We start from the raw sequence: 17,883 nt of genomic DNA, 5'->3' as shown, positions 1-17,883 counted from the left end.
TCTGATGACAAATAAGAATTATTTAAAAAACAAGTCCAAATCTGCCTGTCTTCATTTCAAAATTGTACTTTAGTAGATGAAATCCTGAACATGCGGGTGACTGATGAAGTGGGTAAGATGTGAGAGGAGCTGGACAATGAGCTAATTTGCAGCCCTGTATCTTAATGCTTGTTTTCATGCATTCATTATTCTATTTATCATTTTGTAAGAGATTGAGAAAGTATAAAAATTCAGTATGCTAGTTTACAAAAAACTATTTTCAGTGACAAGAAGTTAAAAGAAAACCAAGCTAGTTAAACATATTGTTTTGCATAAATGTATACATTAATGTAAAGGTTTTATCCTTTTTTTATTCTGATGATTATTGTTCTTGAAGTAAAACAAAAAAAATGGCTTCTGGAGGAAAAGGAGCTTTCACTTCAGCTGAACCACTAAAACTATGTTCAGTCATTGACAAAGTCTATAAGGATGATAATAATTTAGTTACCTAATTTTTTATGGTTTAAACTCATAAACAAGAACAAAACAAAACAGAGTTATCTTTGGAAAACCTTTGAAAGATTCCAGCGGCAGTGTGCAGTGTTGGTGCATTCATCTTAAACGAGTGAATAAAACATGTGGAGCTGGCAGGGAGATATCTGGTCCACAGTTAGAGCTGCAAACGCCTTCATCACCTCAGAGATGATGGACCATCACACCGCTCAGTCCAAATAAATCTTTAATTATCACCAGGCTGCTTGAAGCATGTTGTTTGTTTGTTTGCTCGTTTTCTCATCAAATGGAGATTTAGTCCAAATCCGTGAGCCAGTTCACTTTGAGGCTTAAAACTAGATTTAGTTGGTTTATATTTAGTGTGATTGGAGTGTATGAATGAATGGGTGAATGAGAGACTATATACAGCATGTTGTAGAGCCTGAGGTTAAAAAAGATGCTATTTAAGATGTGGACCTTTTACCAAAACTCACACAGAGAAATTTAAACCAACAAAACGTATGTGCAAAGATTTTTATGAAATTTAACTATATATTTGAGTTAGTGCATTTAGACCTAACCATTTTTTTTTTCATGTGAACATAAAAGAAATGGCACTGGTTCCAGTCACATCTGCAAGCCTCATATTCTGTCTCATCTCAAAACATATTTCCCATTTGGTTGTTTTAATCGCAATAATGATTTCCTTACCATCTCAAAATTAGTTGTAAAAAGTCGTTAAAGTTAGAGAATGATAAGTAAAAAGAACCTGCATGATTGTACGTTGCAAAGCTAAGATGAGGAGATGAACATACCCTCCATCTCTCTGTGTTGTGAGCATGACCACGTGAGAAATAGGCGAAGAACTGACTTCCAGTTAGGTGTGTGGCTGCATTGAGGTGTAAGAAAGGTCACGCTGGAAAATTGGTCTGACATGCCAAAATTCAAGATGGCCACCACTGTTCACCCATCATTTAAGGAAATTATGATGTCTAGTTGTTGTAGTGCTTAAAAGTATATTTTCCTCAAATAATTGAGGTGACCCTTGGGGTAGCCAAAGATTAATCTATGGGGGTCAAGGTCACTATTGGCCACCCCCTGGCTCCACCACCGCACCTGGTGGTGGATAGAATTGCTCCCTCCACTCACTAGGGTCCATCACTCTTCACTGCCTTAGACAAGGAAAAACACCTGACCTCTCCTCTTATATATACGGTTTAACTACTACTCAAATATATTGTACCAAAAAACATTAAGGTTTACTTGCATTCCCTGTTCAATTCCATCCATCCATCCATCCATTATCTTTAACCCGCTTCTTCCTTTTTGGGTCACAGGGGTCACTGGTACCCATGTCCAGCAGTCATTGTGCGAGAGGCAGGATACACTCTGGAGAGGGCTCCAGTCCATCACAGGGACACATCGAGACAAACAACCATTCACTCTCTCACTCACATCTACTGTAGGGACAGTTTAGAGTTACCAGTGATTTCAATATTCATGTAGATGTTGAAAGTGATAGCTCAAGCATAGCCTTGACAAATTTAATAGAATCAGTTGGTTATACCCAAAGCATCCACACATCTACTCACTCTCATCATCACACTCTTGACCTGGTTCAGACCTACGGCATAGAGATTAATGCATGTTTTTTTGTCTGTGGGAGGAAACCGGAGTATCTGGAGAAAACCCACGGATGCACAGAGAAAACATGCAAACTCCACCCAGAAAGGTTCCCAGCCCGGATTCGAGCCGGTAGCCTTCTTGCTGAGAGGCAGTAGCTCTACCAACTGCACCACCGTGCCGCCCCCTGTTCAACTCCAGTCCAGAAAAACACTAATCTCCATAACCAGAAACATACATTTTTCAAATTCCTCAGCGACGAGGTACATCAGTGTTTCGTTTGTTTATGTCTGCTGTGGCATTATTTTCAAATGAACAACAAATGTTGGAATTTTGGGCTCTTTAAAAACCAAAATCCCACAAAGTATTCAAGTTCTGGGAATATAAGAAACATTTCTCACTTTACGTCTTCTGTTGTAACTTACATCCCAGTGGATGTTTGTTCTTGTTTCTATATTTGTCACTTAAAAAACAATCATGGCTGCCGCAGACTCATGAAAATAACCTCTGTAACCTTTTTAATTATAATTGTCGGCTTCCTTCAGTGAGGAGTGAGCTCGCTGATTAACAGAATCCAATTAATCGAGAGCAGCATTACAGAAAGCCATCCTCACAGTTTGACTGCAACCTGCAAGAGGACATGAAAGGTGTCGACAGGCAGCGACGTCAGAAAAGGTGTTTTTTATTGAATTTCATGCAGATATTTAGAGAGAATTTTAATGCAAAATTAAAGTATATGTAAATGCAAATGATTATGTGGAGAAACTAAACAAAAATGAATATAAAAAACTCTTGTCTTGTTTTACAAATTTTCGTGCTGATTGTGCTCCCATTCAAATTCAGTTCCAGTTTATTTATATAGCACCAAATCACATCAGAAGTTGTCTCAGGGCAAATGAGAATAAGCAGCTTTAAGACATTTATTTTTTAATTGTTGGCTGCCGCCATGAAAGGTGCATCATTCAGTTTTTGCTTTGTGTGTGCATGTGTATGTGTCAATTAGCAAAATATCTCAACTGCAACAGCTAACTGATCAAACACTAACACGGCTAAATGTCTGTTAGTTTTACAGGTAGTGAGTTAAACTCTGGTGCGGTAGGAGCTGAAAGTCTTTCATAAAACACACTAAGTGCTAACAGGCTGCCAAAGTTTGTTGTTAAAAACTGTGGCATGAAAAGTAGTGGCAAGAAATCATTGGAGGAGTTTAAATATCTGGGCGTCTTGCTTCTGAGTGATACAGGATGGGGCAGGAGATAGAACAGATTGAGGCCTGGTCATCAGTAATGAAGGCGTTGCTTCGGTTGGTCCTGGTAAGGAAGGAGTCGAGTTGAAAGACAAAGGTCCCAATATACTGGTCTGTCTATGTTCCAAACCTCATCTGTTCTCATGAGGTTTGGATCATGACTCAAATATTGAGATCCTGGAAACAAGCATGAAATGAGCTTCCTTTGTAGGGGGACCGAACTCAGCCGTAGAGAGAGGATGAGGAGCTCTGCGTCATCTGGAGGGAGCTGTGGAGCTGCTGCTCCTCTGCATCCTAAGGAGTCAGTTGAGGTGGTTCATCAGATTTATGATGTCTGCTGGATGCCTACTTTTGGAGGTTTTCTGTGCATGTCCCATTGGGAAGAGGCCCCAGAGACTATCTGTGAACCAACTACAAAGAAACAGTAGAAGATGGAGATGAATGGCAGTGGGCGACATGCATTCCTTGGAGGAAATTTACTTTCATTAAGAACATTTTTATTCAAATTACTTTGCTGTGACAATAAAACAAAACAGTAAATTTATGTTATGAAACCAATGTCAGTTCTGTTTTGCTCGTCATACATTTTTAGCATCTTTATGAGATTTATTTTGTCTCCACTGAGCTGCAGCTCTGCAGAGCTTTAATTCTTCCAGTGCTGCTAACAAGTCCCAGTAAATGCTAACAGTCAGCATAATTGCGTTCCATAATCAGGAACTCTTCAGATTTGTTGAACTGTCTCACTGAAAGAGGTGTCCAAGGTCAGAAATAAACAATATGAGGACATTTTTATTTCACAGTGGCAAGATTTTCACAAGATTTTCATCTGAAGTTAAAAAACAAAAACTATACAGAAAAAGCTAAAAAAAAAAAAGTTTAATTGAAACCCAATGAAACCTTGACTCATTTGATAATAAAATTGTTCTTTAAATTATTGAACCCTATCGTGTCTGATGTTCGTCCCGTGTGTGACAACATGTTCGGTTATAGTGAACTACACACAAACATTCTGTTCACTTTATCAAAACCAGAAGTGGTACCCTTACAAAAATCACATTTGAGTGAGACGTTTGTCTACGTGTCCTTGAGACAGACCTGCGAACTGTCCAGGGTGTCCCTCGCCTCTCGCCCATCAACGCTAGAAATAGGCTGCCAATATACATATACCGGTATATATTCTTCTTCTTCTTCTTTTGTCTTTTTTCTGTTCAGGGGTTGTCACAGCGAATCATCATCCTCCATCTCTGTCCTCACTCCAACTACCTCCATGTCCTCTCTAACTGCATCCATATAGATCCTCTTTGTCTTTTTCCTGGCAGCTGCATTTCTAACATCCTTCTACCAATATACCCACTGTCCCTCCACTGGACATGTCCAAACCATCTCAGTATGTCCTCTCTACCTTTATCTCCCAGTTGTCCAACCTGTGCTGTACCTCTGATGATCTCATTCCTAATCTTATCCATCCTTGTCACTCCTAAGGAGAACTTAAACATCTTCATTTCTGCCACTTCCAGTTCTTTCTCCTGTCTGTTTGACAATGCCACCGTCTCCAGACCATACAACATGGCTGGTCTCACCATTGTCGTGTAAACTTTTCTATACTATACAACCATATTCCTGGCTTCATGCAATTCCTGTTAACAACCATCTGCTTGCAGAACAAAAAACAGCGATCGTCGCTATGGAGACCATTCGAGACCCTAATCTTTGCCATTTAATTTTAGGCTCTATAGCATAGCTTGATTTAGCAGGTATTGTCATCGGCTGTGCAGCATATCATACATGTTGTGAAGGTTTCTCTCACTGTGTGTGTTCCAATTGTTCAAACCTCTTATTTTTTGTCACAGAACCATTCAGAAGTGACTGAAATCTAATTGGTGTTTGTGATTTAGACACCGCAGCCAAAAGTCAGTATCGACAGAACCTCAAACAACTGAGCTTTCTGCACAAACACTGCTGGAATTTATGATTCATAAATGAAGACTTCATTGTGTTAATTAGAAACTTATGCAACTTATTTGTTTTAGCTGATTCATGGGATGCTTTTCTGTAAAGCATTGATGCAATACATCATCAAAACACCAACTATGTTGAAAACACACCTTTTGTTTTTAGCTTGTTCCCTTCTGTTCTGCATTATTGATATGAAGCTGTGTATATTATCTTTGAATTGCAGTTTTCCCCTTTGTTGCGGTCTTGTAATTATTCAAAAGAAATATTAAAGACAGTCGTTGAATTTTGCCAAAGTTGGAAATTATAATTCTAGTTCTTGAAGGAAAATAAAGATTGTACTGACATGACAAATAAAAAAATTCAAATAGCTTATAGGTCATCCGTCACAGAGCGAAGAGGAAGATATGGAAATACCCTTTGTTCATCCTTCTCTCCTTCCATTTACAAAAAGTAAAACCTTTTCTTGGACACTGAGGATGGAAACTCAGTGGATCATTGATTTTGTTGCTTTATTACAGAACCTGCTGAAAAATTCAGGCATTTTCTCTTGCTGTTGAGTCTGATTCAGAATGACTAGCAGCAAAGAAAACAGGCCAGAGAGGCAGACACAGAGGACGCCGTCATCTCTGAAACCATTCTTCTGAAAAGCTTCTTACCTCAGCAGGCAGTTCTTTCAGACAACTTTCTGAAAGGCTGCTTCCCAAGAAAGACGTCTCAGCGAGCATTACTGTGCTATTACCCAGCTGTTAAAGGAAAAACCGCTCCTCTGTTAATGGATAACATCACTCATGCTTGATGATCTCATTAAAGCCACTTGTGGATATTTTGTAGATCCTCTATAGAGATGGAGTCTAATCATGGCCAATAAAAGAGAGGATAAGCATCATTCTGATTGTTTTCATTCAAAAATAAGCTAATTACAGTGTTTTTAATAGAAGCTCAGCTGAAGCAACAGTCTGCCCAATTTTCCATGCTGGGTTCTCACATGTTATGAAGCATAAAGTTGTTTTGGAGTGTAACCGAGACCCTCCTCTCATGTTTGCGTATCTGCCTTTCATGTCGCTTGAGATGTGCTGCTGCAGAAAATATCTCATTGCCTCTTTACAAATCAGAACCTCTGGGATATCCAGCAATGCCAGGTGGCAACAGATTTATCTGTCAAGTTCATACCTTTCATGATATGAAGGCAGCAACTTTGAAATATCACATTCACCTCACATGCACGTCCTAATATCACAGCTGATGTAGCTGTGACCCAGCAATAATGTTTTACAGCCGGATGCTTCACTGTGCAAACAGTACCTGTTGCATAATGCAGCTGCTGGCGTGACAGATTTGCCTCCATCTTTTTAATTTTTATTCTTTTTGCGTGCTTGATGTCAGTGCAATGCACAGGTGTTGCTGGTTGTCATGTTCTGCGGTTGCTCTTATTCTGGGTAAAGCAACAATCCACCAGCAGTGTCAAGCAGGACACACAACTTCACAGTAAGTCCTTCACAGTAAGAGTCTTCAACATGTACACTGAGCGTTGCTTTAAAAAGACTCTAAACACCAGCAACTAATAAAACAATATTGTTACTGTTGTTATTCAACAGGGACAAATGCAGCAAACAATATTTCTCATCATCATAATATTTCAAAGCAGATGCATTGTGTGAGGCTAAAAGCTAATAATTTCCACAACAACCACCGTGTGAGCCTCTCCTTTATACTCACCTGTGAATGTGGCTGAAAAAAATAACCACACCAACAAAAACAATAATGAGGTTATGACAAGGCTACTTGGCACAAGTGATTCTCAAGCTGTAGTACACCAACTTTTCCACCGTCCAACCAAAATACAGAAGTCCCCCGATTATTGCGGTGGTTAAGTTCCAGACACCACTGAGATCGGGGAAAAACAGTGAAGTAGGAACAATATATTTATTTTAGTATTTATATATACAGTATTTCAAGGCTTGATAAACCCTTCCCACACTCTTGCAACGTTCTTAATGTTCTAATTTTAACTACATACGTACATGTACCAGTGAAGATACTACAGCTTGAAGGATGAGTTCAGCTTTAGGATTATTTGTTAGTTTCCTGCCAGTTCTGTGAGTTAATAGATAGATCGTTGCTTCTGACTCTGCAATGCAAAACTATTTTTACCACACCGGTTTCTCCACTACTGTTAGCTACCTCCATTGCTGTTCTTTTTGGCAGAAAGCACTGTTGGCTTCTGGGACATGTAGTTCTTTTGACTTGCATTACAGTATACAATAATTGAAAGAAAACTACAAAATGGTGGCACCTGTCCTATTGGTTGGTTCCCGCTCCCGTCACCTTTTTATCCCATACCGTCCCAATCATGTGAGTAATATTAAAATTGACAATCATGTGTCGTGTACAATCGTGTAGTGGTCAGAGCAGTCGTCCTGTAATACAAAAGTTGGGGCAAGACATTGAACCCCTCGTTGCCTCTGATGTGTGTCCCATCGGTGTATGAATGTGATAAAGCACTGATTAGTCTCTTTTGAATGATTTGTTCAATTAGCTTTGCAGAGATCTAGTAGAGTGCTGTATGAATGGGTACATGAGGCACATATTGTAGTGTAAAAGGTTTCGAGTGTCTTGATAAGATAGAAAGACGCTATAAGTACAGTCCATTTAGCATTTACAATCTTACGTTGAAAACCCGCGAAAGAATGAGTCCACAAATGTCGAACCACAAAGTATCAATGGACTACTGTATACAAAGTAAACGTAACAGGAACACGTCATGATGTTTACCGTTTATGTCACAGTACTTATTCTTCACAGGGATAGTATTTCACACTTTCGTTTGTATTCAGGACACCAGAGATACACACGTTAAAGTCAGATTTTTAATGCCTACCTTGTGGAATGTGGTCCACTATTTGCATACTATAGAACCCCAGCATCTGCTTACTGGTGTTCAACCTAAATGTGGACAGAATATCTACTCTAAAGGCACGAGGAGTAATACCAAATTCTGCATGTGGTTACAGGTTTCAGAGGCTTGATCTGATCAAACCCAGTAGCTCTGAACACAAATGGTTGAACACATAATGGATGGCAAAGACCTAAATTAATACATAAAGATAAAAATGTAACCAAAAAAAAAAAAGGCTTAATGCTTAGAAGTGTCTGATGTTTTTCCTCTTTATTGCTTTTCTTTGACATGCTTCACAAAAACTGTAATGAAAAAGACAATTACATTATTTTACTGATATACTTTGTAGAAAGCAACACTAGCAAAACTAATTAAAAAAATATTGCTTAAAAACATGCATTTATAACGACGCAAATTGGTTTTAAGCAGTGATGAGAATTCTCTGCTGCTGGCAGTTCCATTTTTCTGTGTTCTGATGAACTAATATGTATCTGACGTGTTTGCCTTCAGAGAGAGAATGGTTCACTTTTTTAAATTCTCATTTATAAAATCAGAATAAACACAGTCTGTCCTCTCTGGAGCTCTGCTGTAGGTTTGTCTGAGCCAACAGTTTTCCCTGGCAAAGCCGCGTCGCCTCTTCACTGAGCACCTGTCCTTTCTCTGTAGATGTGTCGGTGAGCCTGTTGTCCCTGCTGGTCACCACTTGTGGTCTGGCGCTTTTCAGCGTCTCCCTTTTCGTCTCATGGAAGTTGTGCTGGGTGCCACTGAGTGGTCGCTTCCTCCCAGATGTCCTCAAAGGGGCGCACTTCTTGGGAGGCGACCAACAACCAGTCCTCACAGAGGTAAGGAGTCAGACTCAAACTGGTGTTTGAGGAAATTTAAAATACAATTTTAAGGAGGTTGAGTCTCTGTTGAAGGATGAATCCTCTGGATGGATTCTTCTTTGTTGAAATGCTTTGTCTTTTATCTAAATGACATCTTCAGTCTTTTGAATATAAGATGAAACATTTCAATAAAGAAGAAGAATCCGTCCAGAGGACCTGACTCAACCTTGTGAGATTCATCCACCTGGATTATTGAGCATGCATCAGGACATTAAGATACAGTTGTTGAAAAATAAAAGCATTTATTGTTTCGATAAAAATCCTCCTGGGACACTTTTGTTTAAATCCTTTGTTAAAATTCCAGTATGATCCAGAGTCTGTTTGCAGTTTCAGAAATGTTTGGCTCAAACTCATACAGCATTTAATACAACGTGTCCCACTCTTACAGAGTCTTCTACAGTTCTATTGTTCAAAATCAGGGCTGACGCAACATACCATTTCACAACAAAATGAATATGACTAAAATTATTATCAATAAAACTGTTTCAGGATTTAAATTATAATGTAAATTTTTTGGTACCATTTTACAATAAGGCTCCCTTTATTGATATTAAACATTTCAGACTAAGTTACTACCTTGTAAGCACAAAAAGCATCTGTAAACCTATTTTTTTAGCATATAATATTATACTTTATCACTGCATTATAAGCATTTACAACTATATATATACTTATAATGCAACAATAAAGTACAATATGCTAAAAAATAGGCTTACAAGGTAGTAACTTAATGTTTAATATAACAACTCTACATGAAATATATGGGTGGCAGATATGGCTCACTATTTGGCAAGAAACTGGTCAGTTTTCTCTTTCTCACCCTTAATTAATGCATAATAAGCAGTTATTAATGATTTATAAAGTATTTTTAGAGGAATTAATAGCATATCTATAAACCATTTATTATAAGGGGAGTCTTACTGTAAAGGGGTGTCAAGTTTTTTAATCCTTTGGAGTTTTATATATTCATAGCAATATCTTGATATTTGGGCTCATAAGTACTACTGTAAAAGTAAATATATGTAAGCAAAGGTGTCAAATACCACTACCAATTCAAAGGTCATGGTCAAAAATCAAATTTGACCATTCACAAACATCTTTAAAGATTTAAGCTCATTTTCATTTGAGTTTTTGGTGGATTGTCTTACATACATTTGGTAACTTTTACCAATACAGCAGACTTGTGCCCACACCATGATACCACCACCAGCACCACAGTATTTAACTAATTCAATTAAACTTTTCCACCATGATGCTCTATTTTTATTTGCCACATCACACATTTTATTTGCACCATAAAGTCTTGTCCATCTTCCGTGTATATTCCAACAGTATTTTGTTTCATCTATGATCTTAAAGAAAGAAGAAATTAGTAGAAGTCTTAATTTAGAAGATTTATTAATATTTTTCTTGTAGCTCAGGCTTGTTAATTAGTTTATTTAGAGTTGATCTGGTGAACATTGCCATTAGTGATCATAAGAGAGACCATTTTGTTTAAAGTTTAGGAGTCAAGTGATTACAGACTTTATCGCTGGCATCTGTTGGTTAACCAGTTTTTAGTAGGGAAAAAAATAATCCTTTAAGTTTAGATCACTTGTACTCAAATCTGATTTGCATCTAAAACTATTGGAGTCCAAAATGTCTAGGTGATTTTTGTCACCCCTTGCTCCCTTGTTAGATATAGAAGACTAAAGAACATAGTTTAAATAAACAAAACCATGAGCATCATCTCACTTAATTAAAATATTTGTCTTCAACTTCTTTTCCACATCAAGACATATCCTAAAGATTTGTATACTTGTTTGAAACACACACAAAATCCTGGTTCATTTCCTACTAGAATGAAAGCTTCAGGCTGAACTTTAGTCTCATTTTTGGATTCTTGGATAAGTGGATTCCATGTGTCAATCTCCAGAAAAACATGTTGTCATTTCACAAAATTTGAAATCAGAAATATGTGCAATGATCCATATAGATGTTAATTATTTTTTCTAAATACTGGAAAATATCACAGTAATGACAAGGATTTATCAAAAGCAAAAAAAAAAAAAAAAAGAGAGAGCTGTTTCCAACTGTTTGTCTCTCTAAACTACCACTGCCAATGTGATTAATTTTTTTAGGTGGATGGAGAGGAAAGGGAGTACAGTGAGGATGGCTGTGTAAAGGAGCCTCCGGGTCCCCCGTTGGCTGTGGCTGTTCCAGAATCAGCCCTAAAGATCAGCCACACATCGCCCGACATCCCACTGGAGACCCAGACTAAGGTGGAGAGAAACCAGGTTCACACTCTGGCCAGGGACAGGGTTCAGAGGCAGATTACTGAGCCTACATCGTCTGTACGGTCAGTACACATGAAAACCTGAAAAATGAGTTGAATTTAGGTGATGAATGCAGATGTTTCCTCCACAAACATCTCAGCATGTGTGTGTACTTTACCAGGTGGTAGACACACAACTGGCTTGAAATAAAAAGAAGTGAAGTTTACAGAATGTTCAGTGTAAAAAGAGCTGATGTATAACAAGTTCAAACTTCTTTCCTGCAGGCACAACTCCATTCGTCGTCAGATGAACTTGTCCAATCCTGACTTCAACCCTGCTCAGTTCCAGCGTCAGGACTCCCTTTCAGGTTTGGGTCGAATCAAACCAGAACTGTACAAGCAGCGGTCGGTGGATGCGGAGGACGGCCGTCGGACCAACAGCTGTGGGCGCCTTTACTTCATCTTAAAATTTGACTTTGATCTGGAGCAGCTGATCGTGAAGATCCACAAGGCCCTGGACCTGCCCGCCAAGGACTTCTCAGGGACCTCCGATCCTTACGTCAAGATCTACCTGCTGCCTGACCGCAAAAACAAGCACCAGACCAAGGTGCACCGCAAAACTCTCAACCCCGTGTTTGATGAGGTGTTTCTTTTCCCCGTGGCATACTCGGAGCTGTCGAACCGTAAATTGCACTTCAGCGTCTATGACTTTGACAGGTTCTCTCGCCATGATTTGATAGGCCAAGTGGTGGTGGACAACTTCTTGGATCTGGCTGACTTTCCGCGGGAGACGAAGCTGTGCCGGGACATACAATATGTCACCTCGGTGAGAACATCAATCTTCTTCTCTAAATTCTGTCTGTCTTTCTTTCTTTTCTTCTGCACAATTACTTCTTTACAGCTCTTATCAGTGAGCAAATGAGCAGCTTTTCAAGTGACTCAATTTGCAGATCTGCTAAACCTGCAGTATCATATAAGCTTAAATGCTCATTTTTTGCAGTCGGTACAAATCTGCCCAAACAATTAAAACAAGCATAAACTGTGCTTGTCTTTGACAAAAGCAGAGGGGTTACATATATACCAACTACCTTGTGTCTTATTCTCAGTCCCAAATGGAAATGATCTGCAGTTTGAGAGGCGAAGACACAGAAATATACTTAGAGGCAGTTAATGTTTCATGAAAGCAGTAGAAGACACTTGGGGGTAGTGACCCAGATCTACAGTGACATAAGACTGGGGTTGACAGAGAAACAGCAACCTGTCCAGATTACATAATTCACTTAGATTAAATCTATTGAAGAGGAATTTTGGTTCTCCTGCCAGGAAATCCTTTACGGTTTGCCTTACTCATTTAGAGAAAACTGCAGCTCTACACGGCTCATTTGAGACATAAAAACTGTTTTTGTTTTGTTTTGTTTTTGTCACTCAGCTGTGTCAAATCACAATAATCTGTGATCATGAACCTGTTTACACATAATCAGGTTACAGTAGTCCCTCGATTATCATGGGGGTTGCGTTCCACACACCACCGCGGTAGGTGAAAAATGCAAATATTTTAGTATTTTTAAAATATTTTAAGACTTTATAAGTTCTAGAATTGCGCCACTCAAGGCGGCTGCATGTTGGAGTAGCTTTGTTACATTCATTCTGGGATGTTGCTTTTGAAAACTTTAATTCCTCTTTTTTTCTGGATGTAAATCACATTTTTTGGATGATTATTTCCTCTGATATCAGATGATGTGCAGCTGGAAGGATTTTTACTGAAACCTTTTTGCTTTTGGATATCTGTTATGATGCGTAACCATGACAACAAGGTGGTTATTACAACAGGGAGCAGCTGATTAACATCTCCAAAGCTCAAATAATATCTTTGCTACAGCCTCAAATCACAAATGAGTTAAAAACGAGGTGCCGTGGATGCATCCCCATCTACCTGGCTGAGGTGTTTGAGTACCTGACCGCTGAGACCCTGGAGCTAGCAGAAAACGCTAGTCGTGACTACAAGAAGACCAAGATCATCCACAGACACCTGCTGTCTGTCCGCAATTATGAGAAGCTCAACAAGTTGCTGGGAGGAGTGACCATCGCTCAGGAACGAGTTCTGCCCAAGATTCAGGAGGTCCTGCTGCCCAAGAAGACTGAGAAACCCACCAAGTTCCAGTAGACAGATCAACATCTGCAGTTTCTTCAGATCTGCTGTAAGACAGATCGCTTCAAGAGATCCTTCCTGTGCACAGCCATCAGCATCTATAACAACTCTAATGAAACCAGGATGATGAGTTACAACATTTAACTTCCCTTTGGGTTTAATAAAGTATTTTTGAATGGAATTGAATTTAAACCCTTCCCACACTCTTGCAATGTTCTAAACACTTAAACCTATGTAATTGTAACAACATGTACTGTACAGTACTGCAAATTTTTACTCACCAGCTCTGCAGACCAGCAGCTCAGTTCCGGTCTGGGCAGACCTACACTGCAGCGACGACGCCCACCGCCCTGTCCAAGTTGATGTGCGCGTGGATAATTGAGCTTCAGGAAGCTTCAGGATTATTTGTGACTTTCCTGCCAGTTCTGTGAGCTTCATAGATAACGTAGATTTGCATTGCAAAAAAACTTTCCCTCCATTTTGGCAGAATGCAGCGTCTGGAAGCACTGTTGGCTTCTGGGTAGCGTAGTTCTTTTGACTGGTTTTACAGTATAGATTTATTGAGAAAAAAAATTTACAAAATGGCAGCACCTGTACAATTTTTTTGTCCGTTCATTTTTTATCCCATACGTCCCAATCACGTGAGTTATATGAAAGTTTACAATCGCTGAAAACCCATGAAAAAGCGAGTCCGTGAAAGTCAAACCACGAAGTAGCGAGAGACTACTGCCATGACCAAGCCATGATTACCTCTAGGTATTCTGTTTATTTGATGAGTTTTTCACAAACTGGTAGTGCAAGTATGTAACTAATTAAGTTTTAGATATTTTTGACCTTGCATCAATACAAAATACATGCATTTTTATATGCCAATCAGTGGCGAGACATAGTCTAATTTTAACTTCTGACTCGCTCAAGTTAATTTCACGAAAAATACATACAACATACACACATGCATCGTTGCTAGACGGAGTATTGCGAATACTTTTCAACCCCTCAAAATCAAGGTCACAAATGAGGTCAAATGTTATACAAGGCTTGTCCAGGCCATTGCTGCATAAAAGATCGTCAACCGGCGAGTAATGTGATACTCTTGTTTCATAATTCACAAGAGTTAAAACAATATGACATTCAACTTTGAATAAGTAGTAAAAAAATAAAACATGAAGTATCATGGCCTAGTTTTTGATATAGTACGTACAATCCCAATTCTGAAAATGTTTGGCATGTTGTATAATGTGCAAATAAAACAAAACACAATTATTTGCAAATCTTATAAACCAATATTGTATTCACAATGGAACACAGTAAACTGATCCATTTTGGTGGAAAATATATAAATTTACATTATACTTGACAACTTTTTAGAATTGGGTTTGGAAGATTTACCTGCATCTTTTGTCTTTGCTTTTACTAATGATCTATTAGAAAGTCGTTATTCCTGTCACATTAAAATCACTTTCACCCTTTAAGTACAAGTATATGCTGTACATGTTTTTGGGTAATTTTTTAGCTTTAAAAAGATTAGTTCATACTTCTCTATTTCTTTGAAATATAGAAAGTTTGCGCACAGTAGTTTACTTTTTTGTTTTTTAAAGAACAGATGCTAAACTTAGGTAAACTCATAAGCAACGGGCAAAGTTAGATCTTTGATTGCAATATTGTGCCTGTAAACATATACACAAAGAAACGAGGTCAACAGACTGCTAATTTAATCAATGTTTTTGCACTGTTTACCACAGGAATGAAAGCAGCAAAAATTGCTGTTCTGAGAGGATTTCTGAAGTCACTGCAGGCTACACTGGGCAATTTTTCACCCTGAAAAACACCAACTTATTCACAGTGGCTACATTTTTTTTCAGTCTTTGATTTCATCTTCTTAAATTTTTAGTTTTAAACTTACAAAAAAACAAAACACTATTGTCTTTTACATGGATTTTTGACAGTTTATGCTGCAAATTTATCTTTTCCTAGCTCCAAATGTTGTAAAAACTTGACCAGATTCCTCAGAAAGCAAAGACGAGCTCATTACTTTTCAATGTTCTACCACACTAAACGATTATAGAAACACCATTAAACATTACACCTGTAAATTATTATTACCTGGTTGTGTTTTCTAAGATAAGCGTTTAGCTCAAACCAAACCAAGGTAAGCTGACCACAAGATGAATAGTAGTCTGTAGCTAAAGCATGAGCTTGGTTTATTTTCTGTTTTCTTTAATTAAAATGTTGAGTAGATTACTGATTTAAATCAACATGCTTTGACTTGCTACTGCTGTATTCTTTGAGTAGTTTGAGATGTTTTTTATGGGTGTTGCTAAAGCTGTTTCATTACCATTATGTCCTTTTCTGCAAACAAGTAACTGTAGTTTAGTGTCTTGCAAATTTGTAGCATCTGGCTCCAGTTATTGTTGGTTGATGTTCACGATCATTGCATAAAGAGCCACTAAACATGAGACACAGCAAGCATTTTACCATTTTTATCTGTTTATGATCACAGTTTGTTTTACCTGGAAACAAATACATGTATGACAAAAATGTCATGAGAATAAAAAAAAATAATAATAATTCTGTTGAACTTGACTATTATAAATCATCTAAACCACCGTGGGGTTGTACAGCTTTTTCCAGAAATGACAGAAATTAAAAAAACGTTTCAGATTATGTATCGATTATTAGAAACTAAAAAAAAAAAAATCACTTTCCAGATTATATATAGATTATATAGATCAACACAAATGAGCCCCAACAGATAATAAAATGCCCTAATAAAACAGCCTGATATTTATGATTGAATTAAAAGGCACACGATTTAAATACGACACAGGTTGCAATTTTGCACAATATGTTGCTAGGCAACACAGCGATCGTTAACGAGAGTTGGTGCTTTTTGAAAGTGAGCAAACTCCTGCACTTTTCTGATCCTTTACTCACTTGAAAGACAAAAACCCACTGTCCAAATTCAGAAATTGTGATTTTTAAAGTACCCATGGCAACAGCACAACTGCAAACAACAAACACAAACAAACCCACATGGTGAAAATTATATAGGCTATTTTTTAGTTGCTTTTATAACAGCAAGTAGTCTGGAAGAACAGGTTGGCTGAATATGTAGTTTAAATTCAAGCAGCGACACAAGTTAGTTCAGAAACTGGGAGAGTAAAGAACGAAAAGGTCGGAATGTGAAAAGGTGAACCAGCCTTATAGCTCAATAATGTGATGAAATGAAGACATGAGGTCTGTGCAACCACCGGCTGCAGGATTCAACACAGGTTTTTTTTTTTTTGTTTTGTTTTGTTTTAACCAAAAGAAGAAGATCAGTGATGATGCACAGCAACATTCAAGGTTCAAAGTTCAAGGTTCAGGTGGAACAAAATTGTGTAGTCAAAGTCTCAGTTACACCCCAAAATAGCAAAAATATAAAGTATAAAAAGAAACAGTATGTAAGAATCTAAGATATACACTAAGATATATGCTAAACGAACGCCAAACGATAAGCTAAAAATCCAAGATATACGCTAAATACTAATAATGTAAAATCATTAAAACAGCAGCCTGAACATGAGTCTGTAGTGAGCAGATGGGTATGAACACAGCAGCATAAAGGCAAGAGATCAGCAGCATGGATAATCAGCAGCACAGATAAGTCGCATATCATCAAAGTGGCATTACAATGATTTAAATTTTTCGTCTTCTTTGCATTTAGTTAAATAAGTTAACCACAACAAATTGTTTAATTGAGTTATTTGTTATGATTTGAACCCGCAGCTTAAAGACATCCCGGTCTGCGAGACCATTTTTGTCGAACTGTTTTATCAAACAGCTCAGCGTCCACTGTGGCATGACCAGAAGGCACAATCCTTGATGTGGGTGTGGTAGTAGCCGAGACTGATCCCCAACATTTATCTAAAGTTTTGCCAATAACTATTTGGAATCAACAACTATAACTGTTGCTTCTCAGCACGAGATGATCTTGGTGTAAAACTGACGTGACAGCCGATGGCTTTATTCAAATAATTTTAAGCTTTTAATTATAGCTGAAACAATATCTGATCGGGTCATAGGAATGCTGCAGAAAATAAAAGTCTGGAATAATTATTGGGGAGGACAATCTGAACAGAAATCTGCCGTGTTTTGTTTTTATTGTTGCCATTTTCTCTTCTTTTTGTGATGTCAGAACAGAGACTCTCAGTTTATAATAATTTTTCTCCCTTGCTGTTTGTATTTATATGTATGTTATTTATGCATTGAAAAGACATATATGAGCTGAAAGCAGAATTCTGCACCAAAAAAAAAGCCTAAACAATTCTTAACAAAGGACTGTACACAAAACAAATCTGCATGGATTGTCTCCATCTTTTCTTTGTAAATCCATAAAGCCTTTCATGCATGTGGCTCCTAAAGGCT

At 38.0% G+C, this 17,883-nt stretch overlaps 1 protein-coding gene across 1 annotated transcript in view; it reads left to right on the top strand.

Moving 5' to 3' along the window:
- The window catches only part of syt9b (synaptotagmin IXb), a 54,444-nt gene that overhangs the window by 12,448 nt on the left and 24,113 nt on the right, over positions 1 to 17,883 (top strand). The window contains exons 2-4 of the mRNA XM_037682639.1: positions 8,856 to 9,031; positions 11,194 to 11,411; positions 11,613 to 12,153. Of these exons, the coding sequence (XP_037538567.1) occupies positions 8,856 to 9,031; positions 11,194 to 11,411; positions 11,613 to 12,153 (935 nt within the window). The remainder of the gene's footprint in view (positions 1 to 8,855; positions 9,032 to 11,193; positions 11,412 to 11,612; positions 12,154 to 17,883) is intronic.

The sequence above is a fragment of the Nematolebias whitei genome, chromosome 10, assembly GCF_014905685.2.
Source record: "Nematolebias whitei isolate Nwh7 chromosome 10, NemWhi1, whole genome shotgun sequence".
In the NCBI taxonomy this organism is placed as follows: Eukaryota; Metazoa; Chordata; class Actinopteri; order Cyprinodontiformes; family Rivulidae; genus Nematolebias; species Nematolebias whitei.
The sequence above is the reverse complement of the archived record's forward strand: the minus strand, read 5'-3'. Positions and strand labels throughout refer to the sequence as shown.